Consider the following 26,785-nt stretch of genomic DNA (forward strand, 5'->3'; position numbering starts at 1 on the left):
AAAACCTTACCTTGCTTCACTCGGATTCGATTATGGTCACAAATCGGAGCTATTCATCAAGTTTCAGGCTTATTGAATGCGGCCTATTAGCTCGTTGGCCAATGTTCGAGTCGTTGGTTCGATGGGATTGGAAAAGCCCGTTCTGTGGGTGACTGGGAATAAAGGTAATATTTCTTCCCGAATCACGTTACGCCCGCGAATCATTCTATCAATGGATTGTCCTGTTCACGACTCTTCCTCTCAAGTCTGCACGAACACGCGACAGTCGAAGAATCTTGCACGTGGAAAGAAAGCAAGCGTATCTACACCCAAAGAAACCGAACATGGTTGTTGGTCTTGGCCAAGCTTGGTTCGGAACATTTTAAAGTCTCTGACTGCTTTACCAAGTTTATAATTGAAGAACCTTCGACGTTGGAAGTCCGCTCGACATTGGAAAAGAGGGTGATTCCTTCGTCAGCATGAATCACATGTCCGCAACCCAAATTCCAAACCTAAAAATGACAGGCAGCTGCACGTGACTGAACCAGTCAAGAGTCGCTGCTGTTCGCTTAACTCCGAACGCTGAAGCGTCTTTGATGACTCTGGTCTATTTTGCCCTCCACCAGCGGAAGATGGACGTCGTTTCATCAGGAAGTATCGTTATTGTTTTTCACCGGGTGTATCTAACGGTCGTTTGCGTTCAGGTCCTTCCTATTTATGACCGGGAATACTTTCGAGAAAGTCTCTTCAATCGCACTCGACGACCTGGTCTTTACGCGTGACACGTTTCTCTCTAACTGACGGTAAAAATGATCAAAAACGCTTCTTCACTTTGAACTTCAATTCCGAAATTGCCCGGGGAGAATCGAGGATATCGTGATTGACAGTACTTTATTACTGCGATTCTGGATGGTAAAAAATTGGAAAACGAAGAACAGTAAAAATCACTGTGCGTCGTCCTTCTGGTAAGGATGGTGTGTACGCAAAACGGTTTGCGAAAGTATAAAAAATGATGGCTTACGGATAAAAATGTACGCTTCAATAAGTGATAGAACTAATGGTCCGTTATAATTGATAAATCGTGTCGAGTTCGTGCATGCAAAAAGAGTGCTAACCCTCCTTCGGTGTAGACTTTAACCTTTCGATTATATACGCTGGCAAAATGAAAGAGCAGCTTCTCTTTTTTTCGACCTAACTTTCTCCGACCGTTATGGTTAATTACTTCCCGTTTTTCAAATTCGGCTTCACGACTCTGCGCCCTTAGTCGCCGGTGTGAAACGATTTCCTTCAACTTTTCAAACCATTTTGTGCCGTGCCATAAAACTTCGTCAATTCGGAACGTCATCGGATGTCGCCGATTCCTTTCCGAATCAGCAACTGGTACTGTAAACCCGTTCCGGATGGCTGCTGCCACGAGTCTTACTTTTCGTCTCGAAATTCATTTCGGATTCTGGCTGCTGGGCATGTGCACCACAACACACGGGCGGCTACCCCGAGTGCATATAATGAGTTTCCAATAATGGTTGAGCTGTAACTAGTTCTCAACTGGGACCATGACTAACACTGGTTATCCCGACCCAGTGCCGAGGGTTTCTACCCGGAGAAGTGTCAAAAAACTTGGACGTTTGTTCAACTGGGTATTCCAACGATTACCTCGAAATGGATTGAGGCGGTTAGTCCATTGACTTGAATGATTTTGCAACGTGTATATCAATGTCGTCATGTTACGTTTGAGAGATACGAAATTGCGCCCAACCGAATCATCCGTCGTCGCAGCCGCTGGCTTTTTCCGTCCGATTAACCACCTGAGCTACGCGTCCCTGAGCTGCATTTTCTACACATATCTACAGCTGAAGAAAGATTAGTACAGAGTCGATTTAACTCCGTGCGGTATGGATAACGCGGTATTAAATAAAAGCGGGCTGAAAATCGTCCTCAAACGCACTCTTCTATAAATGCATGTGTCATTGTCGGAGACACAACAAAGAGGGGAATCAAAACGTCCTTCACCATTGCAGTGGAAATTATTTCACATGTGATAGTTCAGCTAATATCTTCGTAATTTCATGAAAGAAATTTTGAAATTATGGTTTGTGTCTTGCAGACGGTATATCAACTCGCTGATACACCATAACGTTGTCGCGTTACTTGATGAGCACTTCGGCGGAGCTTTTTACCACCTAAAAGTCATCTGGAACGGTGAGAAAGCCTCTTACTGTACACAGTGCGCCGCTAAATATGTCCCAGGTTTATAAAACCCCGGGCGAATAGAATATATCGTCCTTACACACGCTGTATATTTTGCTACGTTGTCTCCGTGTATATATATATATATATATATACGTATATGCAGGTATAGTCGCCCCACTACAAACCAAACCACACTCCATTACTACCTGCCTTATATCCTATATTTGTACCGACTTATCGATCGTGTAAGCCAAACGACTTTTAAAAGTGAGACCAAAGAGATATTCAGCCGACAATTTGTTGTCATTGATTTCACAGGAATGACTCAATCATTCCTAACGTAGTGCGTTACTGCATTTGGAATCCGTTAATTCCTTCATTCGGTGAAGAATCATCCATAAATGGGTCTTTTGAATTTCAACAAAATAGGAAAAAAGAACTTGGCGTGAATATTTGAGTAGCAAATTTGTCTTTTGACGAAAGAAACGAACCACCTCCCAGTCAACTGTTGTACTAAGTCAACTGTGAGCAATAAGCGTTCTACCTCGTTCAGCGGGTGGATAGATAACGTTTTCCAAACTATTTGTCTGGGTCGTCAAGGAATCGTTGTGTACCCAAAGTAGACGACTGGTATCGATTTGCACTTATACCACACGGAGGGCCAGTGCCAGGCTCATCATGTTGTGGCACTATGCTGCGTTTGATTCGAAGCACTACGTGAGTCGCCATTACTGCATTAAGCGATGCAAGGATCTTTTTTCGAATTCAGGTGATCGATTGAAGTTTAAATCTTTAAGCACGCAGGGTACCGGTGCCTAAGAAGTGAATCGATTGTTTACAATGGGTTTGATGGATCATATATGTACCCTGGATAATCTTTCATCGTTTAATCAAGCGTTTCAATGATCTCGAGAATTGGGGTAGGGGTAACGAAAGTGAAATAGCCGTCGTCTCCTCCTAAGTAATATCCGCGTCATTTCTTCCTCCGTAGACTGAAAATTCTCATTTCTATACGCACCATTCATGCAGATTTTCTGTTACCAGGAAATTATTTCTACCCGTTTCGTACGTTCGATTAACAATTGGTGGCCGTATAATCGAACGTTAACTTTCCTCGAGCAGTATATAATAATAAATCTGCAGAAATAGGATTCAATTTTCACTGGTATACGAATGTTTTGAAAGACGTTCCGCATGCCGACCAAAGAAGTGATTAGACGGTCCATCAAAAAATTGATATCCTTCAACTGTAGAAGGTGGCATAAATCTTCGAATTCAGTTGGAAAAAGACAAGAAACCATCCGTGACTTACACTCGAGCAACGTTTTGAAAATAAGTCTATACCATTATACCCAGAAGAGAGTTTGACGGTCGGTGCATTGGCCAGTTAGTTCAAGTTTGTCGATAAACAAATGAGTGTTACTAAGTCAGGATGATTGAATTCAGCAGAGTCCTGGTGGCGTTGAGTAGCAGTCGGACAGGAAAGGAGGATATAGAAGGGGTTGGTTGGTTGGTTCAGTTCTAGCCAGTACATGGCAGATTAAAGAGAAATGGCTACAGGTTCATATTGATTTTTGTCCTCAGTTCGCCTAGTGGTTGGAGTGGTGGGTAGTCGGTAAAGGTAGGGTGGAGGGTGGGTTTCACCCCATCACTAACGTCTATCTATCTGTCTATCTACCTATCTTCCTCCTTCTCCCTCTCTCCCTCTTTCGCTCGTCGGGGTGTCTCTTGCTGTAAAGTGCAAGAGCCGAGAGAGAGTCTTTGGCTTCAGGTAGTAGCAGCTATACCACCACACCTACTGGCACGTCCAAGATTTCGTGCTTGATCCCAAAAGCACCTATGGTCATACAGTATCCGAACCTGTGCATTTTCATTCTACTCCCCTTTACCCGATATATTCCTTTCCACATTAGAATCGATTGAAATGTTCTTCGAGCCTCGAAAGTTTGACCAAATTCGTGACGCTTTACTATTATCAGGTTTCCTATGCGTTTCAAGGTCCGCACTTCGAGATATTAGCAAACACAATTAGACGCCATTGAGTAATTAGTTAATTGCAACAGAGTCTTGATATTGCACCTCTGAAATGCGTTTCTCGTTTACCAGTAGGTATATTCTTCCGAATCGATCACCTGCTGGTGTTTCGTATCCAAAAGGAGGGTGAAGGGGGGGGGGGGGGGGTCGTCTAATTGGAATTGATTCATTATATGTCGGTGCTGTTCACCAATCGGGGAATGAATTTCGACAATACCATTAAACTATACATGGATGGAATTATTTGGAATTATCTTTCCAGTTCTTGATATCATTCCTCTTTATTGTTATTTTTCCTAACTGAATTTTTTCCCCATGTTTTAAATAACCCGCAAACAATCCTACAGCAGGTTTTATTTTCAACAGGAAAATCGTTCCTCTCGTTCGTTTAGGGTCACGTTTCGAATGGTTTAATATATTGCAGACCGGTTCAATCCTGCGCAAAACGCTTAATGCCTCTGTCCCGATGGACGGGTAAGTAAAATAAAAAAACAAAACAAAAAAAAAAAAAAAAATGAAAAAAAAAACTTCAACGAGCTATACGTTCCCTGAAAAATGCTATTAATAGAATATTATATAACGGTTTATAAAAAGCCGGCAGTGAGAGAGGAATCGAGGTTCGAAGAGACTAGGGTTGGGCACAAAACCACAGCAACGTTACTGAAACGATGGAGGTTGTACACCCGCATGATGCTGTTCTGCAGAGCCCAGAGCCTGGACCAAACTGATGGAATGCCAGAACTTTTTTGTAATTAAATTTTTCCTGATAGCGACTCGCACAGCTGCCTGACTGCCCGCTGCCTGTCTGGTGGGCTGACCTTAGCCACCTCTGGCCCTGCCCAACCGGATTCTGCAAAGTAAAAACTCTGAACACATCCGCTCCAGGGTTAAACCGGAATACTCCGACCCCGAGCTGGAAGAGTAGAAAAATGCTCATGGGCAGCTAATTTTGAATCCAAGAGGCTGATTCGAGCCGTCGGAAATACATCAAGGATTAAACAAGGTGCCAAAGGTAGTACCAAAAGTAGCAAAACAAACTGTGGGGCAGAAACTTTTGAGGTCCGTGATCACCATCCAGTGCCAATTGTGTCCCATGAGCGAAATTGGCATCACGTAGTGTTTCAGATGGCTCGTGACCAGTTTATTTTACGGTTTGTGTACCACATGGGTTTCAGTAATCTGGTTATTTCTCAAGGCTGGCAGTTGGATATTAGAGGTGGTGATCACTAGCTCGTGTCAATTGTACTCCATGAGAGAGATTGGCCTCATACAGTGTATGAGATGGTTCGTGACCAGTGTATTTACTGATTTAAGTACCACATGGGTTTCAGTAATCTGTTTACTCCTCAAGGCCCGCAGTTGGATACTAAAGGTGGTGATCAACTCGTGTCAATTCTACTTCACATCTAAAATTGGCATCATACAGTGTTTCAGATGGTTCGTAACTAGTTTATTTTATGGTTTGTGTACCGCATGGGTTTCAGTGTTCTGGTTATTTCTCAAGGCCAGCAGTTAGATATCCAAGTGAGCTAAGCAAACGAAATGAAGTTCATAAACATCGGAAATCCGACCGTGTAGTGTGTCTGGCATTATCTATGGAAAGGAGGCAAAACGCGTATAACCGAGCGTCCCTGCACCCTTTTTATCTCCCCTTACCAACCGCCCTCCGTCACCCCTTTCCCCATCCCGGCTTTGGGTTTTCGATAAATGAAAAATGTGTAATTTTTTATTAATTCTGCCTTTATTAATTCTCGCGCAACGAGCAGAGCGAGCGGACGGCAGTTGGGCGCTGCTATCCGGCAGACGCTGCGACCGAGGCAATAGAAGAGGAAGAGGGAGGTGAGGTGGAGCTCTGAAACGTGGTGCACCACTACTGCAGCAGCACTGGCGCTCGCCTTTTTCTACCCACTTTACCTATATACTCTATGTACATATATTTCTGCACAGATACAGAGTCGTTGTATACGTATGAGAGAGGTATTTTACCACCACCTATACCTACGCCTGTACATGCCTATATGTGCAGGTATCTATGTACCTATATACGTAGATATATCGACGCTTATTTTTAATATTGATGTACGGCGGCTACCGCGATAGAAAACGACGGAGAGAAAAGCTTCGGGGGTTGGGAACCGGGTGCCGCTTGGCCGGGGGAACTTCAGCCGCGGTTACGGCTCCCGATCTCTCATTATTAAATATACGCTTTTGCCGCCCATTTTCGTCGTTCCTCTTGTAGGGCAGAAATGCTCGTCGAGTATACGATCCTCCGATGTTTTTACACTTTGGTAGTTATACACTTTACGATCGAGTCTTGGGGGAGGGTTTTTAACGACACCACCTTTGGATTGTTCCGTTGACTTGGAAGTAGAAGCGCTTCTCTTAGATTCATCTGATTTGACTGAAGTACACCTCGACTTGACAAAAGCCCGTGCAAAATGTACACACACTGGATTGTGTCATCTAATATGTAAAATCCATGCATGGTCCTAAATGTGCCTTTAGTACTCCAGCCAACAACGAGCCCAATAACATCCCTCCCGATTTTCGATGAGTTCAAGAGCACGTGTACGCAACGACCGGTCGACGGTCATCGTATTTGACTGATTGTAAACGCGAGCTCTCCTTTTTCAGTTATCCATCATTAGCCGTATAAGTCATAACAATTGGCGCTCGGGCGTAACGAGTGACTGTTTCTTTTTTTTCGATACGGATCAACCCTTGACTATCCCGTAATTCCGAAAAAGATCCATGCAGGACAGTTCCAAAGTGTTTGAACGAGGAGCTGCACTGGTTCAAATGGGTGATCACATTATTTTGCGATTCGAGGATGCGCTGAGATCGCTGATAAGGCCAACGTCAACTCCGAGTAGGATTCCTATGCCCGTTCGAGTGTGAATCCAAGAACTTACTGATACCAAGTCCCACCGGTTTCTCGCGACTGACTGGGTTACTCGGAGTTCCCCTCCCTCCACCCTTGCAGAGTCTGGCTCTCCACCCCATTTAGAAGAGTCTCCCTATCTCGTTCCCTAGCTCCACCAGTAGGCATTGCATCCTTCCCTTGCCTCGTCCTGCGCTCGAAGCCAGCAACGTCCATTCTTCGAGCATCATCGGGACCTGGAGAAAGCCGAACAATCAAACTATGATGCAACTGGCACGTACGTGAGAGATACGCTCCTCCCGTGACGTCGCGACGACTTGATGCTGGCTATTGATTACATTCGACGTGAGACAGCTGCTGATTATACCCGCTCCAGGAAATTTCGTCTCTTTCTTTTCGCAAAGAGATCACCGACTCGATGACACTATGCGTCGAAATTACACCGCTCGCATTTCTCTTTTGCGATATTCACCTTTTATCCATACACCGAGTGTCGGTATCGATTGTTGACGTTCGATACACTACGGGGTGAGTGAGGGAATGGAGCATCCCATCTTTCTCAATCCATATTAATCATGCCTTTGGACCATGTGCTTTTTCAACCATTCATCAATTTCGAAGGATTTTCACATCTCCTACCCAGCAAACTGAAAATCACCTAGAGCCGGTCTGGCACTCTTGTGATATATATTTAAACACCCTCTCGCGTCGGAAGCTGACGCGACGGTGAAACAGATCACGGTGTTGCCTTTAGCTTACCGCATAACCATCGTCGAGAAACCCTGCGTTGTGGGTATAGGGAGTAACATTTTCGCTGCGCGAATAATTAGATGCCCGTCAATCCTTACGCCAGCCGTCCAAGCATAAGCTTCCACTATCCGACAAAGAACGAAGTCTAAGTCACCAGAAAACAAGATCACCACAATTATAATTGGCAATGAAGGATCTATGCTCAAGCTGTCGAATCAAAATACCGTCCTTAAAACTGGGAAGTGACGCGTTAGAGACACAATCAACCATGTCCATCGGTGCACGCATTGCCGATAAAGCTGTGATTCTAATTCGTGATGAAGCTGTGATCATCCGATCGAAGTTACACGTTCGTTCATTACCCGTTGGATGGTACGCGAAACTCGCGGCAGCAGCTATCGGTTAATATGTAAGTTGTTGGACTGGGAACACGGAAGATTGGGAAGAATTGCGAAGATTGGACTGACAATGAGTTGCACAGCCAGTGTTCATTAATCGGTGGGATGCAGTCGAAGAGGTGAAAATCGCTGGTGAAACGTTCACGGAAGTGGAAAAAGAAAGGTAAAGGAGACTTGAGTTGATATTAGGGTAAAAAAAAAGGTTGATGTTACATTTTCTATAATCATTCCAGTGTATACCAAAGGGTGTACATGTACGTTGAATATTTGAGAGGCAATCTCCTCCTTGCCCCCCTCCCTGTGTGCAGCAAATCCACACATATACTCGACTAGGGCACGTCTATCTGCCCCGTTCAGTCCGTTCGATTTCGTACTCGAAATATGACGAACGAAGGCCGGCGGTTGGTTTCAACTCGATTCGAGACTTTCCATACCTAGTCTAGCCTGGTTACGGGTCTGGTGGGGCGCGATGGTGTGGCGAGCGAGTAAAACGCGGTTCGAATATTGGAAAAATCCGGAGCTGAAGAAGGCTCCCTATGCCGGAGTTGGTATGGGGGAGTCCAGAGTGGAGGGACCCATAGAGGCTCAATATGCACATAAATACAATACCCTCACGTATCCTGGCCAGCCAAACTACCCATGCCAACATACCCCTTGTCCCACCCACCGACCGACGTCCGTATTATTATATGGAGACGTATACACGTATTACTCATACGTACATGCGGCAGACCATTTGACCCAGGCCAGCTTGACCCTGCCAAGTCAAATCATCGTCGAATGAAACAGGTAAGCGTCTGGAGCAGTTAGGATATCTGGAAAATTGACTAGTTTTATGAAGTTGAAATTGGAGTGACGCGATGGAAGAAAAATCGCTGTTTCCCAACCTCAGGATAGTCGAAGGCGTTTCATTTTCACAACAAGGTAGATGAACCGGTTTTGATCGGCTTGGTACCGATAGTGTCCATTGTTTGATTCAGTTTGGCCATATTCGTTATACGTGAAATAGGAGGTTATGTTCACAAGTGCAGTGCAGAGGTGCTTTGGTCAACGTAAACACTGTTTTTTGTAACAATGAAATTTGACAAGTGTTGAAACTTTTGCTGAGAACATTGCTCATTGCTCAATGATTGTAGTCAGGAATTGCGTGATTAGAGAGACCGAAAGAGACGTTATAAAATACAGAATTCGATAAAGACGTAGCAAAAAATTAGAAAATGATCACAAAAACCATCATGAAATGGTGCTAATCGATTCTCAGACGATAGTAAAGTCACGTAATCATGATTTTTTTCTTTGGTAATGCACGTAATGCACGTACGTTATTAAAATAACGTTACGAATCTCAACCTCGTCTAATTTTTTTATCCCTACGATAGCTGAGAAGAACACAAATTTTAGTTACAAACCAGCGTCGTCGAAGAATGTTTGAACTATCCGATCACCGATAAACATATCATGTTGACAAAGTGCGGGACTTTTACTTGCGCTTTTACAGCGGTCTAACTTTCAGCAAAAAGTGGTGAACGATTTTTTTTTTTGCTGAAGGAAAAACTCTTCGGCGGTTTGTACTTTATACATACTTTACATTATATACCTACTTTACGAGTGTATAATAAGTCCTATATAATGTCCGGAGCAAATTGTCCCTGTATGTCGGAAGGCATTTCTGTATAATTTATAGGAACACCTCGCGTCAACTCGGGCTGCAATATTTCGCGACACGATGATTGGCTATAAAAATAATGATAGTAATACTTTGTTTCACGTTTATATTTATGTACATATATACATACATATACGCATATCGCTTATTGCCATTTTTTATATATATATATATGTATACACACATCTATTATCCCATGCACCATAGCTTTATATTTATATTTACACGTATATAATTACACGTATATTGTTATACATAATTATAATGCATTATATACAAAATCAATTTATGTCAATTAAATCGGTATCGGGATGTTTCTTTTCTTTTCACCTCAAACTTCGCAAGTCTCTCGCCCTTATTTACCTAGTCTTACAATGAGATCGAACCTGGTAGTGTATCATAGATCGTGGAGTAAAAATTTCTACCTTGTATCATTTTTCGATACTCAACAATGCGAGCGTTAAGCCACGTATTAAAATGTAGTCAAGGTGATGAAATGAAAGCTCATCTCGAAGTTCAAACATGGCTTTACACTTTTGCAACGTTTTCTTAATTGTTACCTGAATACAAGATACTTGTTGATCGGATCGTGCAATGCTTTTTAATCTTTTGATTTTGAAAATCTAAATTTCACGATGAACTCTTGCGACTTGATAGAGGGAATTTCAGATAGAAAATATACAACAATATCGATTTTTTTATTTCTTTTCTTCAAGAACCACATTTAAATTGAGGCACTGGTGGAGATCGCCTTGTAATTTCACTCACTCAACCATGTTTCTTTGAACCGCTTGTTACTACTGCTTCAAATAATTATGAATGTAGAAAATCACACGAATAATTATCTAATCAAAACTTCTTTCAGGTTCGCGTCATCTTTTTACCAAGCATTTTTTCACTACTGTGTAATACATCGTTCCGTAGTGACTTGAATAAAGGTGAAAAAATAAAAAAAAAAAACCAAAATCAGAATTGCCAAGAAAATGCTTGGTAAATTTGCTTTTTCGTCAAACGTGTACAAGATGAAAAATTTTAAAAATGATGATCCTCACAAAATTCAGGAATACTAATTTGTAAGTGTCACACATGACGAAAAATTTCGAAATTTTGAAACAGGGTCAATTGTTGGATTGTGTTTCGAAGGAGGTTAATCTACCGTCTGTATTAAAGTCGGTTTGAGAACGATTTGACAGCCACAGAGCAGTCCGAACAATATACGCTCAAGAGGATGATATAGTCAGTCCTTACCGACCGAGTAAAATTTCAATTGTTTTCGCTATTATCTGCAGAGCCTACGCCTCATAATTCAACTTGAAATGCCAAACAATAACATCAAAAAACTTGTTTGTTTCATGCAAGAATACTGTAAGAAAGTTCATTTCGGAAATTCGTGCAGGAACACATCTTGTTGTGGAAAAAAATTTTCTCACTCGATTATTCAACGATGCATAGACTCTGCAGAGACAATAGTCAAGATGTACAACATTTTACTCGGTCGGTAAATACTGATTACAGAATCCCCTTAAATATACCACAGCAGGATTATTTTTATACTTTATTGTATCAAATCTAATTAATATCTGAAAGAAAATTTTTTTAACAATTGATCGGCACATCATAATCTTTAAAGTTAATGGTGCTGTTCTTATTATTATTATTATTATTATTCTCGATATTATTCTTATTCTTCTCATTATTATTCTAATTATTGCTGTTGGTATTATTATTATTATTATTATTGTTGTTGTTGTTGTTGTTGTTGTTATTATTCTTATCATAACAGCTTGGTAACAACGGAGCTGCAGCTAGCCTTGTGTATATATTGCGATCGTAACAATAATATCGCACTCTTCACAACGAATTAATCTCGTTTCGAATTTAGAGTGGACTCTATTCGTAGTCATGGAACTCGGGTAAGCGGGTCACAAGGCCCAAATTATATGCAGGGCCCACAATAATATAATTTAGTCAGGGATGAAATTTAGGTGTTCGCATAACATCTTCAATGCTGAGCTGGTAACGAACAATTGCGAGAACTGCGCACTCATCGCCGAAGTTTACTCTCCTGTTTAATAATAAGGAAAAAAAAATAAAAATTTTACTTTCTCCTTTTTCTATGCCCAATATCGATTTCATCCGTATATACAATTACTTCGGGTATTTTAATACCCGTGTTTCTTTTTCCAATGAAACTTGAATTCTGAATCATTTTTCCCCACACGTCCATTCGTTTACTTTTGACAGTTTGGTCCAAGATTTATTTCACGCTTTTGATTTTTTTTATTGTTTTTTTTTTTTTTATTCCTTCCTTTTCTTTACCTAACGAGAGTGAAATAGGCGCAAGACCGAAGGATCGATTTGTCCAGTTTGGTAGACGGAGAAGAGTGTGGGAAAATCGGAATACCGGCAGTTGGTTTTGTATCCGAGGGGTTGATGGTGTATCCTCGAAGATTTGTGGATAATTGTTTGTCAAAACTGTTCGGTTGAACCTTCCAATGTGTTTTGCATTGCAGACTGCCAGATGAGAAATGTTAACGTGAGATCAGTCAACTCTAAAAGAAGGAAAACACCCGCTTCCTCCTGCTTGTGAGTTTCTCGATTCGGTGTTCATAATTCCACTTTACTACAATATTGTTGTATGAAACAAAACATAACCAAACCTGACCTGATATACATTCATATATATATTTATACATATATATTTATATGTACATTTATCGATATAAATACTTCTACGCGTGTATATATGTGTATATAAACGTATATACATATGCATATATACGCTGTGTGTATTTATACAAGTATAACGTTATCGCATTTATAAATATATATTATACGTATACACCTGTTGTATTAATTTTCGTTCAACAACTTAAATTACCTCCTTGCTTTACATCATATACACATACAATTATATTGATAGATTGACTGATCGGTCCGTTTTTATTCATTGATCGATCAATTAATTTATCGATTATTCTATTTGACTCGTTCTTTGTACGAATGATTATAATACACACACACACACACGTATATATTACACAGTATACTAAATGCAGCTTATATTTTTCATGTATGCAGTTCGATTAGTCGATTCTTTAAATTCATTTTGTTCTCATTCCTTCAACAAAAAGAAAAACAAAAAGAACATTGTCAACAACAAGGTCACAGCGTCACACTGTCAAAAATTGGATTTGAGTAGCCGCAAAACTTTTTTCTTTCTTATTTCATCTCCTTAAACACACGGACGCAACGTATGAAATACAAAATTGCAATTTAATATCTATTTTCAAATCCTTAGATTTGACCTCACTACGATTCATAAAAAGTAGGATCGCTTGTTGGAGTTGATACGCTTTTTTGTCGCAGCCCGTCTATGCCTTTGAATCGAAAGAAAGAATAACTATCCGTAGTTTTGACAGTGTGACAATCGCTGTGAGGCGGGGAAAAAACGAAATAAATTGCATTCGGAAAAATAAAAAAAAAAAAAAAAAAACACGTAACAATATCTCTATAATTCCGGTATTGCTGAGCAAGGAATTTCTTCGTTTGTCTTTTAAACAAAAAATTTACCTCCCCAACTATCTCGAAATAATTCGATCAATCCGGGTCGGTTTTTTTTTTTTTTTTTGTTTCTTCAATTTTCGGACAGGGAAAAAATATGTATATTTTGTTTTGTACCGTTTTCATTTTTCATTATACACAGCTTCGAGGGATAATTGATAAGAAATAAAAAAAAGTCGATATTAACAACCTGCAAGATTCGCGATTAACGATTTTATTATCGCACGATTTAATTCATGACCGATATGATTCCTTGCGCCAAAAATCCATGGGGAAAAAATGTCAAGGTATGTGTGAAGAAAAAGAAATACGTAATTCTTTGAGAAAACATAACGATCACTTTCGTACAATTGTCGCAACATCTCGCAGACGTACGCTGCGATTTGTTGCTAAATATAAAATTCCAACGTCGATTGGTTTGTATAATATCAGACTTGTCATATCTGCACAAGGATCTTGGTGTTCTGAGATTGTAGGCCTCAATCACAGGACATCCGTCCCACGTGCCAGTTATCGTCAAGTCTTTTATACCACTAAACCGTTTATCCGCGCCATGATTTTATGGCGCACGGAATCAATCGATCGAATCTTCTTTAATTGCTTTCGATGACGGGGGTCGGTTTTTTTTTTTCTTTTTCTGTTTCCGTCTTTTTTTTGAAACACCCGGGATTATTACCGTTGTTTTTCTTCTATCCGATTCGCTCGTCTCCGCGAATCGAGGATCATTTTTTCGCACGCGTGTAACTCATTCGATACGAACAAACAAAATATCGACGTTACATAGCGGATGAAAAAGGTTTTCACTCCAGCAATTTTTCTTACATTTTTCTGTTTTCGCCCACAAAAACACGGTACATCAAATTTTTTTTATTTTTTATCTTTTTATTCTTCCCGTCACCGATGATTTTCGTCGCAGCTTTACATTTTTTATTTTTTATTTTATTTTTTTCTTCTCTTCTCTTCGAATATTCCTCACCGTTAATAAACATTCGTTTTGAGCCAGCTATGAAACATATATCATCCCTTGCACGCTCGCTGTACCTTGTATGAAAACGTATATAAATTATTATGAATCTTATATAACTGCTGACATATTATTATCATTATTATTATTATTATTATTATCATCATTATTATCATTATTATTATTGAAACGTATCTTGTTGCTGCTTAGTAAACTTGTGAGCTTTAGAGAACAGAAAAAAAAAAGAACAAAGAACACATCAAAATTATTCATTTGATATGACGATGAGAAAAGTTTATTGAAGATTAATCATAACCAAAAACAAACAAAAAGAAAAAAAAAAACAGTATCGTACGGGGGCATTTTATTGAGAAGCCGCTCAGTGCTGCTCTTGCTATTATTTTATATTATTGCCGCTACTGTTCGTATGAAATATATGAATATGTACAATAAAAAATACAATACGTTGTAATAAAACGTGGGGTAATGAACAACCGTGATTATACATATATATGTATATATATATAAATATATATATATATTTATATGTATGTATGTATATTTATATTATATTATTTGAAAAGAAAAATGGCAGCCTTGCGCAGGATGAAATGTATGTATATACTATATATATATATATATACACATACATTTTTTATCCATTAATGCGAAACATTAATTGTGCAGTTACAGAATTAATTAATTAATTGATTGATTGATTGCTTGATTGATTGATTGATTTGATTTGATTGATTGATTAAGTTAAAAATTAATTAATTAATCGGCAGAATAGAATGTTGATAAATTGAAAGCGCAAACCTGCGAACGGCTCACTCGAACGTTGAAATTGGAAGAAAAGTAAACAGTAAATAAATATCGAAGAACGAAGTGACACGAAAGTTGTACCGCAAAACTGAAAGTTATACTACCAATAAGTAGACACACTCTAAATTCGAAACAACTATAATCAGATGACAGATATTGGTGTATTATTGTAATATATATATAATATATATATATATATATATTAAAAAAAAGAAAAACTGAAGAAACGATGGAAAAAAAAAATAACAGTTTCGAAAGTGTATCTAGACTCTCAAAATCTAACCCAAAAAAAAAAACTGCAGGTTATATTCTGGTTAAAAAAAAAAAAAAAAGAAAAAAATTGTGCAAACGAGGGATTTTTACCGTAAATTGCCAAAATTTTTTTTTTCGTTTTTTTTTTACACAGGATTTAACCTCTAATCTGGAAGCCACGTGGCCAAGGGATTTGACCTCCTTCGACGAAGAAGACACGTTGACGTATTTCAAACGCGAGAATTTATAATACCTTCCAAGCGAAATATACATTTCTCGCAAGAATCGCCCATTTATACATCTATATATTGTGCGTATAGGTGTATTACACCATTTTTACCTGAACACCTGAAGCAGAATTAGTTTAAAATTATGGCTTCCCTTGTGCCGACATCGTTGCATTTCACGCGTATCTCGTATGTATATTTATCACTACATCTGTCACGTATAAACGATTGGCAATGGAATGTATTCGTTACCATTAATAATAATAAGACACTGAAAAAGATGTTTAAAACTCTCCAAACGCGAATGAAAGAATTAATTAGCTAACCCTTTCAGTCACAGTTAAATTCTCACCGTCCCGCCTCAAAAATTTCCATGTCCTAACCTTATCAGAGTTTATTGGCAACTTCAAACGATCACTGTTAATTTCGGCCAGAATCATCGAAGTTTGATAGTTTTTTCGATTTTACATCCGCCATATTCGATCCGCCATATTGGATCCGCCATCTTGGATTTAGAAATAATCAAATTCCGACTTCAGATTCGTGATCAGTGACTTGAAAAACCCCCGAGTTAAAAAAATTCAGGTCAAAATATTGAGTTGAAAAGTGTATGACTGAAAGGGTTGCACCAAATTTCGTGAAAACGAATATTGGGATAAATCTGTTGCATTTTTCTTTCCGATTGGACTGTAACATAAAATTTTCAGCCGACATTAACGTGAATTAACGAAATTTCGATCCGAACCGTGGATTGCTGAAATACGTCATCGGATACGTCGTCCCTTGACCAAATGGTGGTGAAATTGTATTGACACGATATATAATTGGTATTCGTATAATTACGTAAAATCTGCCTAAGAAAATTTGGAATTTATATGTTTTTCGCCAATACGCATGACAGACTGTCGAAAACTGATTCAATAATCTGGTGTGTGAGGGAGAAATTAATTTTTATTTCATAAAAAGAAGAATTTATTGTCAATGTTCAGGGAAAGAGATCGATTCTCAATAAAACGCCACCGGGCTAGTAGCTGCATGGCCGTCAAACGAACTACGTAATCCAAAAACCCCCGCAAAATCCCATGTATAGAAAACGAAAATAGACACTAAAAAAAAAAAACCTGCCGAAATTCTTTCGCTATCTCGCTATGCCTTTTTATACCTTGCCTCACTGTCTGTCTCTCTCTCTCTCTCTCTCTCTCTAAGAAACAAAATTCCACCCCCGCCCCTCCCCCACCCCGCGAAAAAAAAAAAAAAAGAAAGAGCAAAAAAAAAAAAAAAAACAACAACACAGTATACAGATCAACAAATCTCTAATCCTTGTATAAATTGCGTTCGAAAAATTCCTACACACTGTGCATTATATACATATGTAGATTACGTACACACGACATATGTAATATACTTCTTTTCGCGAGCATCTTGTGCGAAAAAAACAAAATACAAAAAAAAAAAAAAACAACCAATGCATAAGATAGATACTATTAATCCGCCGAATGATTTTTCCCTGCACCTTGAACCCCGCATATGTATATATATATATATCTATATATCAAACGCCTTTAGATGATCCGTTGTTACTAATTATTGTTTAAGGCTCCATGACATACGTACAATAGATGTTAATACGTAACATATTTATACTAAGCCATACGATTTTCCATGTATACCCTATGCAATCGTCGTGTATGTTATACCCATAGTTGTTTTAGCTGATTCCCTACACATATATGTATATATAATATATATATATATATATATATATATATATATATATATACCGGATATGTGTGTATGTATTACATACGAACACATTGGATATTGATTTTCGTTAGTAAACCTTATACACGGTAATGTATATATACATAGTTGAACTTTGTTTATCATTAATTATTGACGTATAGCATGTATGTATTTATAGCCTGTCGAACTCTGCAGATACAGCAATACCAACAAAATCTACACGTGGATGTATACGTACATTATACACCAGGCGAATTATACACTTGCAATGACGATGAGATGGCACCGTAATAACGAGCTACAAAAACACGATAATAATGCTTAAACCATGTGTGGGTACCGTAAAGTCGACGAAATTCCTATTCGAACGTAGAGAAGGAAAAACTCCTTTCAGTCTGATTATTGAAAAGTAGATTAAACACGACTAAGAAGTTTTAGGTGAACAATTATCCATCGAAATGGGACAATGTAAAGGGTGTATACACCGTATGGGTATACCGTATTACATAGGTATGGGTATGGCATCTTAGCGAAATACCTTGCAGCAGTGGCGTATGATATGTGTGTATGTATGTACATAGTGTGTACAATGGCATGAAACAGGAGTAATTTCATTAAGCTTGACTAAGGTTCGCGAACAGCGCGAACGGCGGAAAAATGTGATCAGAGGCATTCTATCGGAGGCTCCCTGAGCTTAATCAAACATGCCCCTCAAAGTCTGCCCGTCCTGGTAGAGATCGTGTGGGTATATACACGTATATATATATGTGTTTATATACATATATATATATATATATATATATCACTGTGCGCGACCGGCTCGCGGCTCAAACACACGCTGATCATGCCGATGGAGCTTTGGCGCCAAAAGCTGCTCCTGCCCGCCGAACCCGATCAGACGGGAAACGTTGGGTGCATCTGACGTATGCCTAAGGCCGCCATAGCGCGCTTCTTTTCACTCCTCTGAAGCGAATTGGGCGAAAACATAATGATTCGAACGAATATATCGATCGAGAGAGAAGTAGAGGAAAAAAGAAATCGAACGTGGATGTAAGAATTTACAGGTATACAGTTTTTATACCTAAACCAGGTTATACGAGGTATGAATTTTGTCAGAACATGTGCGAAAGGTTCAAATCTGTGAGAAACTAGCTTCGCGCTCTGTGATTGGTCCGTGCCGAATGACGTGTCGCGGGGCGGTTATTAGCGGGAAAATTTAAAATCACGTTTTGTCTAAGTACGCTTGAATCTCAGAGCTCGTGTAAGAAAATGTGATAAAGAACGTGTTATGAAGCGATACGTCCGGAAGTCTTGGCAATCGTGACGTCGAAATTGAATATCTTGAACGTCGCAACAAACCGTCATTTGTTTAGAATAACTCAAAAATGATTGCGCCATTTGTCCTGCAGAGAAATATTGTAGGTATGTAAATGTATATATATATATATATATATATATACGCATACATACGTGCACATATGTATGTACACACAAATGTTCCGCGGATAAGGGAAGGGACGATGAGAGGGCAACGATTTTGTACCACGTGCAACGAATAGCCAGCTATATTATACAACGTGAACCTGTGTAACTGAATATTTTTCATGTACCCATACAGGGTTGGTATTATACGTTAACTAGACAACCTCGTGCCATTTTTATTCTCATACTTCTTTTTTCTCTTCTAAAATATTGTCCTCAAAGTCGATTCGTAACGTAACGTCTGAAATTCTTGGCAGATGTAACGGAAGATAATAGCAGAAAAGAGACAAATGTCGTACCGATATATGTATACATATATACGCTCACGTTATACAAACCGGCACTGCGTTTGTTTTCGAATGATTGCTTTGATCGTAATCACTTTTATACTGTCATACCGTGATAAGAAAAACCAGTCTGTGCACTTAACGTACAAAATCCGAGTGTCCCGCGACATCAAAAGGACACAACGGCGTCGTATGCAGATATTAATTTTCGTATAAACATATATACACGAGTGTGAGTGTGTGTGTGTGTGTGTGTGTGTATCGTATGTGTTTATTTTGATTCTATCATTATTAATGTATCTTTTCTCGTCGTTTTCTGTTCCTCAAACCGCACCGCGATATTATCAAAGAATTTCAACCGTCCTTTTTTAATCCTGTATGTCTTTCGTTCTTCCTCTCTGTCTCTCTCTCTCTCTCTCACTTTTCTCTCTGTTTCGACTTTTATTTTTTCGACGTTTTCCTTCTCGTTCTGTATACGATGACCCTGCGTGAACGGTATTAAAAAAGAGATTATCAAAAATATAATGTGTAGATAGGTACACAGATTAAAAGTATGAGAGAGAATGGAATGAAAAAATGGAGAAGAGAAGGAATATGTCAAAGTGCGATCAGGCAGGCATAAAAAATATCCCGGTTGTCAATTCGTTGTAGTAGTATTAAATTAAGAACCGATCGGATCATATGGCAGTCCTTTTGTGCGGGGGATAAACCTCCCACCCCCCAACCCTCTCTCTCTCTCTCTTTCTCTCTCTCTCTCTCTCTCTTTCACTTTGAGCCCGAAACGTGTCTCTCAAATATGTATCCGTGGCGCACATGATATGAGGAGAAAGGGGAGGAAGGGAGAGTCCAGTTGGTTATATCAAAGCGAATGAAATCCTCATACGTCGGTATATCTCCCTGCAGGTTTTATTATTCCTCCTTCCTATACTGTTATTATTACGTACTGTTTTCTCTTTTTTTCCACGCCTGGATATATACGTGTCTGTATGCGTGTGTATGTGTGTAAATGTGTTTGTTTTGCATAAAAGCACCAATTCAGGTACGTCGTACTCGTACCTATGTATATATACCCATACCGATACATCCGATCGTGACAGGATGAAACTCCGCGAGTGGGATTTCTAACGTAACCTCAAAACACACCCAACCTCTCAACAATCAACATATGCATGCCTCGAAATACTCTCGCAAACATGATCGAAAGTTTACTACAAACCCAAAAAAGTCGCCAAAATTATATAACCACATCAAGGGCACCGGTACGTCTCAAAGAGTGAACCATTGTACAGGCAATGCAAACGTGCGTTTATATGCGACAGGACTTTAGAAGGTGGATTCTCGGTTCTCGGGCTTTTTCCGGAACGTCAAGTCATAGTCAAACTATTCTTGCCATGATTTTCTGTCGGGTCAAACAGCGTTTGATCGATGCTATGCGTTGTAAACAATCCTACAATTAAAATCAAACCGCAAGCGTGCTAACGACGGCCATTTTGATTATATCTTACGACGCTTCGATTCGTTTGTCAGATATTTTACAGACTGGATGTTTTTTCGCGTGAAAAATTCGGTTTTAAAGAAACACGCGTGCACATCGGGTTGTAAAATTTTTACCCAGGAGAACAGCTATCGAGAATTCACTTTGAGTAATTTCGCTTTAGACAGAAAATTGGTACATGGCTCACTCTTGATCAGTGAAACAGCTATCACTTGAAATGATGGAATTCAATCAAGTTTCAACTCTTTTCAGTTGTACGTTAAAATAACACATCGCATTGATCGTCTTCATTTGCGAGTCCAGAAGTTAAATTATTGGTATCTCCGATAAGGAGGGTAATTTGTTTTCGAACAAGGTAAATAATAATTGTAACTTGACTGAATATTCATCTTTTTCAATAATAACCGTAATAATAAGGATGATGATAATAACAGTAATAACAATGACGATAATGATAGTAATAAGAGTTGAAATAATAACGGTGACAATTAGTGAAGGAGTGCTGGTGGCCGTGAGAAAACACGAACAACATTATACCCTTGTAGGTACCCTGCAGAACAAACATTATTGCACTGAATTCGCAACACTTGAATTATGTAATCCATTAGTAAAGCAAGCCCTATGTTATGACCTGTTATACCCGTTCCCTTAACAACGTAGACGTTATACCCATTTATTACTATGAATTTGGAATTATGCAACGTATGCAATCCCAGCTGTTATATTTAACATGAATATTGTGATGCCTATATTTATATATATATATATATATTACTTGTGTTTTTATTTAAAATGTGTATTATTGATATATTGGTATATAGCTATGCATCGTCAAACACATACGTAATATTATACATACGAAAAAACAAAAAAAAAAAAAACTAACACAGGCAAATTCGTTAATTTTCATAGAACATTTCCATGTCGATTTGCAAAGCGTCACAATCCAATACTCATCGTATCTTTCTCTTTTTATTTTTCAGCTGCGCAAATTCCACATCGAGCAAGTGAGTATATACGCTTCATACGTACTTCATACACGTTGTTAAAATCACTCGGAGATGGAATTGAAAAAAAAAAAAAAAAAAAAAAGACAAAGAGAACAAATCTATAAATTATTCGAAACTGGAGACGAAAATTTTTTAAATATTGTATACCGATGATACAGAGAATTCGTGAACAGCATGTTCGTGATCCTCAGCCATACCCAATGGCAGTGTTATAATTTAGTTGAACCCGAAATCGTGACGGTATACACTCGAGAGTAACTCAGCTCTGCAGAGACGGAGACGGATATAACAGCGGGCATAAATTTTGCACGACTTAAAATTAGTCAATCCCAGAATCGCCGAAAGTTATCAAGTTCCTCGGGGTAGGAAGATACTCGATTGGAATCGGGTTATAATAATAATTCTTCGGATTCTTGTATATCGACTGGGAAATTTAAGTATATTTTAGTGACAAGACGATTTTGATTCCATGTTCACTGATAAACGGCAGGGAATTCTCTATATTGGTTGGAAAACTTTTTTGACAACGAATGAGGTTCGATGGCCAAAAATTATATTCGTATGCTGAAAAATGTGCTTGAAACGTACAACAATAAAAAATGCTCTGATTAAAATTAAAATATGCTTAGCTATCGATGCCACATTTCAAATCGCTTCTAAATAGTTGGAAATCTATTAGATTCGTTTAATTTCACTCCACCATGGCTTATTTTATTCGGAAGATTATATTTTCTAGAAATTGACTGAAACAGGTTTTCTTTTTTTTTTTCAAGTAATCAATTCACAATTGCCATTTACTGATAATAATCAGTATATCGATGCAATATTCTAAAATTGAGATAAAAAAAAAAAAAAAAAAAACTCGTTACGGTGAATTTGCAAAGCGAAATCATCGAAAAAACTTACCAAATTTTTTTGCAATATTGAAACATTTTTTGGCCAACTGACCTCATCAAGGGTCATTATTTTTCGCGAATACTGATCCGATGAATGAAAAAATGAATTTATTTCACGAGGTTCTGGAAGTTATAACGCGTTTCAAAAATTGTAATAATTCCACCGCACTTTGCACGACGCGGGCTTTGAGTTTTACACAGTCGTAAGAAAGGCCCTGGGACGGATTTCCTAAACGTTCCTCCTTTGTTTTCGATCGTTTCAGCATGCAAGAGGAAAGAAGAGATGGTGACCCAGGCCGAACACCAACAGCCCGCCCCCAAGAAACCACGACTGGTTTTCACAGACCTTCAGCGCCGTACTCTACAGGCTATTTTTAAAGTAAGCCTCTTTGTCCTCCTCTGCTATCTTCCACTTCTCGTACGACACAGAGAAATCGGTGAAATGACTGCTTTTTATTTTTTTTTTTTTTGAAAAATCACATCGTTTTTCAAATGTGCTACTCCTCTAAAGATGGCTCAAGCCTTCCAGACCCAAGTTTTATATCTTATCGATTCTTACAAATTGTCGTTGGTCGTCTATTCAGAGAAACGAAAAAATATTTTGACCAAAATTGGAACGTGTTTGCGACAAATAATTTTTTCCAAAATCGAGCTTACTCTGTTCAGATACACTCGTACAAAGAATTTGTTGGTTTTACCAAATGTGGAAAGCAAATATACGTCGAAAACAATGTTTGTTTGATTCAATAAAAATAACAGTAATCGGAGTAATAATTTGGGTTATTGAGGGGAACCATATTTATTCGAGTCAATGAAACATTTCTTCAGCCATATTTGGTAAGCTCGGCAAATTGTTTTTCTTACGCATGAACGGAGCTCCTTTTCGAGTACTATGGTACAAATTTCAACAATATTGAAAGTTTACAGATAGGTGAAGTTTTGGAAACTATCGGTATAAAAACGAGCAAAGAAAATGGAAAAGCTGTCAGCACGTCTGGGAATAGTAAAAATTTGGGTGTATCTGCAATTGTATTTTCCCCTTTAAACATTCGATTCGCATTATGCAAAACTCATTGGTCTGAGGATATGCACACATGGCGGCATTTACCTACAAGCTATAAGTAACATGCAAAGGGGAAAGCATATACAATACGCGGTGTCCGCTGGCAACTTCCACATTATCGATCTGTCTTGAATAATTTCGCTTCTAGTTGCAACTTCTTAGCTAGGCCTTCAGCTTTCCCCGCATTATATACATACATATTCTAGGCCATCCACGAGGCTACACATGTGCAGGTTAAAATGCAGAATTCGAGGCTGTGTCGCGACTTGCTATGGAAATTCCAACCGCGGTTTCCAGTTCGCCGTTTTCCAATTTAGCATCATTTTTACCAACAACCGCGCGAAGAGTATAGTGCCCTATTTTAGAAAAGTTCCGCACAACAACGTTCGCGCATGCGCTCAACTGAGATGCTACATTTTACACACTGAGGCTGTCTACGGCGCATGCGCACTATCGAATAACTCAATTTTGCGCACCGTTTCACCGAGCGTTAGTTACCTAACCTCAATTTTACCCGTTGTCAATGTCACCTTCGTTGCACTTTTCAAATCGAATTCTCGGTCACAGGTGTTGGAAAACAAGGTCCGTAGATAGACTAGGGGATAGAGGAAGATCTTTACACGATGAATTTTCCGTAGGAACAAAAATGGCCGTAGCAAATGGCGGCGTCCGAGAGCTGATGAATTTTTTTTTATTTTTAATTGGTCAGACTGCAGCACAAAACCTACACGTTGTACACAAATTGCAACAAAAATGGCGATCAAGCGAAGCTCTTACCGCTCGCCTTGGCTTACGCTGCAAACTTCACACTTGTCGGAAATCGCCCACCTTTCGCGCTCGTAACGCAATATACTATATTCCGAAATTTGTTTGAGAAAAGAAAAATAGAGAGCAAGACAGAGAGAGAGAGAGAGGGAGAGAGAGAGAGTTCTGTACCTATCTATTTATCAATCTATCTATCTGCCTGTCCGTCTATCTATTTATCTGTCTATCCATATGTCTATCTATCCGTATATCTATCTATATGTCTATCTATTTATCTACACAGAAAGAGAGAAATAGATAGGGAGAAGAATAAAGTCGAAGTTTAAGGCATGACTAAATTGTGCCCCGCAGGAAACGAAGAGGCCGTCGAAGGAGATGCAAGTGACAATCGCGCGTCAGCTCGGTCTCGAACCAACGACAGTTGGGAACTTCTTTATGAATGCGAGGCGGCGTTCGATGGACAAATGGAAAGACGAAGACCCGAAAGCCGTTGCTGTGGACGAGGGTCAATTGTCACCGACGATTGGCCTCGGATCTCGGCAAGCATCCGACGTTTTGTGACATACGTCCGACCACGAGGAGTATCACGACGAGTCACCCGAAGAGGATCTACCCTTTTCATAAATCTTTTCACACACACGCTGCACAGATCTAGACGGACAAAGAAATGCATCCGCGGTTACGGGAAAAGAGAGTCGTTGTTCGATTGATGGGGAAAAACAATCGAAATTATACGTAAATACACCTGAATTCATGCAATTCAAAGTAAACCGCGAACTTCATTACCGCAAACTATCTGTGAGTTTTTAATTCATCATTATTAATATTATTACATGTTTTCTGTTTTAAGTATTTTTTTGTTTTTTATTGTTTTTTTTTTTTTTTTCAATTTTCCCTTCGCCAATCGCCACTGTATACTTAAGGTGCCATATTTTTGCCATTTATATATATATTTCATTACTATTATTATTTAGTGTAGGCAAAGATGATTTATTCCTATATTATTATCGTTAATATACTATTATCATCATATTAATCCTATTTCAATATTAATATGTGTTGTTAAATATGTATTGATTTATAATAGGTAGACAAATACTTCGTTCACAATTCGTATATATAATAATTGTGCAGCTAGTCTTTATTTCTCGGGTTAAAAATCATCTTTAAAAGATGATCCGTGTATTGAATACATATTATAATATCTAGTCAAAATTTCGTTGCTATTTTATTCGGTAAATGTAAAGTTTTGCTGTGTTTTTGTTTCGCGTTCTTTTTTTTTTTTTAAATTTTTTATATCTTTTTAATTTCTTTGTTTATGCATTCAGCGGAAAACAAATCGTACATTATGTGCGAATATCATTTTACACCTACATATGTCGCATTGCGAATCCGCGTCGAAATCGAACAACGTACTCGAAATTTTCACCGTCGTAAGTGCAGTGAAAAAAGATTAAGGAACGAAAGATCGACTCGTTTTATAACTCCTTGCTGGTCGCCCGGACAAAAGTTATATAATACATGTATAAATTATATTACAATAATGTTTAGAATAAGTATTAATAAGGATCGGTTTAAGAATAGAACATTTGTATAATGCACATAGCGATATTACATAGCGTATAATCAACATAATTTGAAGTAAACAAAACAAACAAACAAACAAATAAACAAATAAACAATAATTTCACGAGAAACCAGATTGTGAGGATAAAAAAAATAAAATAAAAAATAAATAAACAAAAAGGCAAAGAAGAATAACGAATATGCCGAAGGGAAGAGAAACAATTATTATTATACATATATTACAAATCGTTGTAGCGCCTGTGAGAATAATTATTAACTCTAATGTATATTTAAAACGAAGACGGGGAAAAAGGCAAGAAACGAAAGAAAGAAAATGACGCGAATATGCTTGTGACGCGTTCTTAAAACGCGAGGCAAAACAATCACACTCGATATGTATATATATATATATATATATATATAAACATAATATACATATATATATATATGTATATGTATATATATTGTTGTAAATAAATTATATAATATAATATATTAACAAATGAAGAATTTGAATTAAAATAAGACAAATACATACATACATACATACATATACGTACGTAAATACAAACAATAAGGATAGTTTAGTAAGAGTCATGATATAATTTTAATAGAATAGTAATAAATAATAACGATTATTATTATTATTATAACTATAATACAATTAGAGAAAAGAAGAAAAACGGGATCGGAATCATGATACATATATATATATATATATATATATATATATATCCGTTCGAAAACG

At 38.3% G+C, this 26,785-nt stretch overlaps 1 protein-coding gene across 4 annotated transcripts in view; it reads left to right on the top strand.

Annotated features, from left to right (window-relative positions):
- The window catches only part of LOC124305230 (one cut domain family member 2-like), a 42,042-nt gene extending 15,806 nt beyond the window's left edge, over nt 1-26,236 (top strand). For 2 of the 4 annotated variants that reach the window (XM_046764398.1, XM_046764399.1), the window contains 3 exons: nt 21,721-21,744; nt 22,907-23,022; nt 24,823-26,236. In XM_046764398.1, the coding sequence (XP_046620354.1) occupies nt 21,721-21,744; nt 22,907-23,022; nt 24,823-25,032 (350 nt within the window). In that variant the 3' untranslated portion in view covers nt 25,033-26,236. Of the gene's footprint in view, nt 1-12,411; nt 12,485-16,719; nt 16,860-21,720; nt 21,745-22,906; nt 23,023-24,822 lie in introns of those variants that run through there. The other 2 variants (XM_046764400.1, XM_046764401.1) reach the window with 2 other exon arrangements.
- The last annotated feature ends 549 nt before the right edge of the window (nt 26,237-26,785 follow it).

The sequence above is a fragment of the Neodiprion virginianus genome, chromosome 5 (genome assembly GCF_021901495.1).
Source record: "Neodiprion virginianus isolate iyNeoVirg1 chromosome 5, iyNeoVirg1.1, whole genome shotgun sequence".
Classification (NCBI taxonomy): domain Eukaryota; kingdom Metazoa; phylum Arthropoda; class Insecta; order Hymenoptera; family Diprionidae; genus Neodiprion; species Neodiprion virginianus.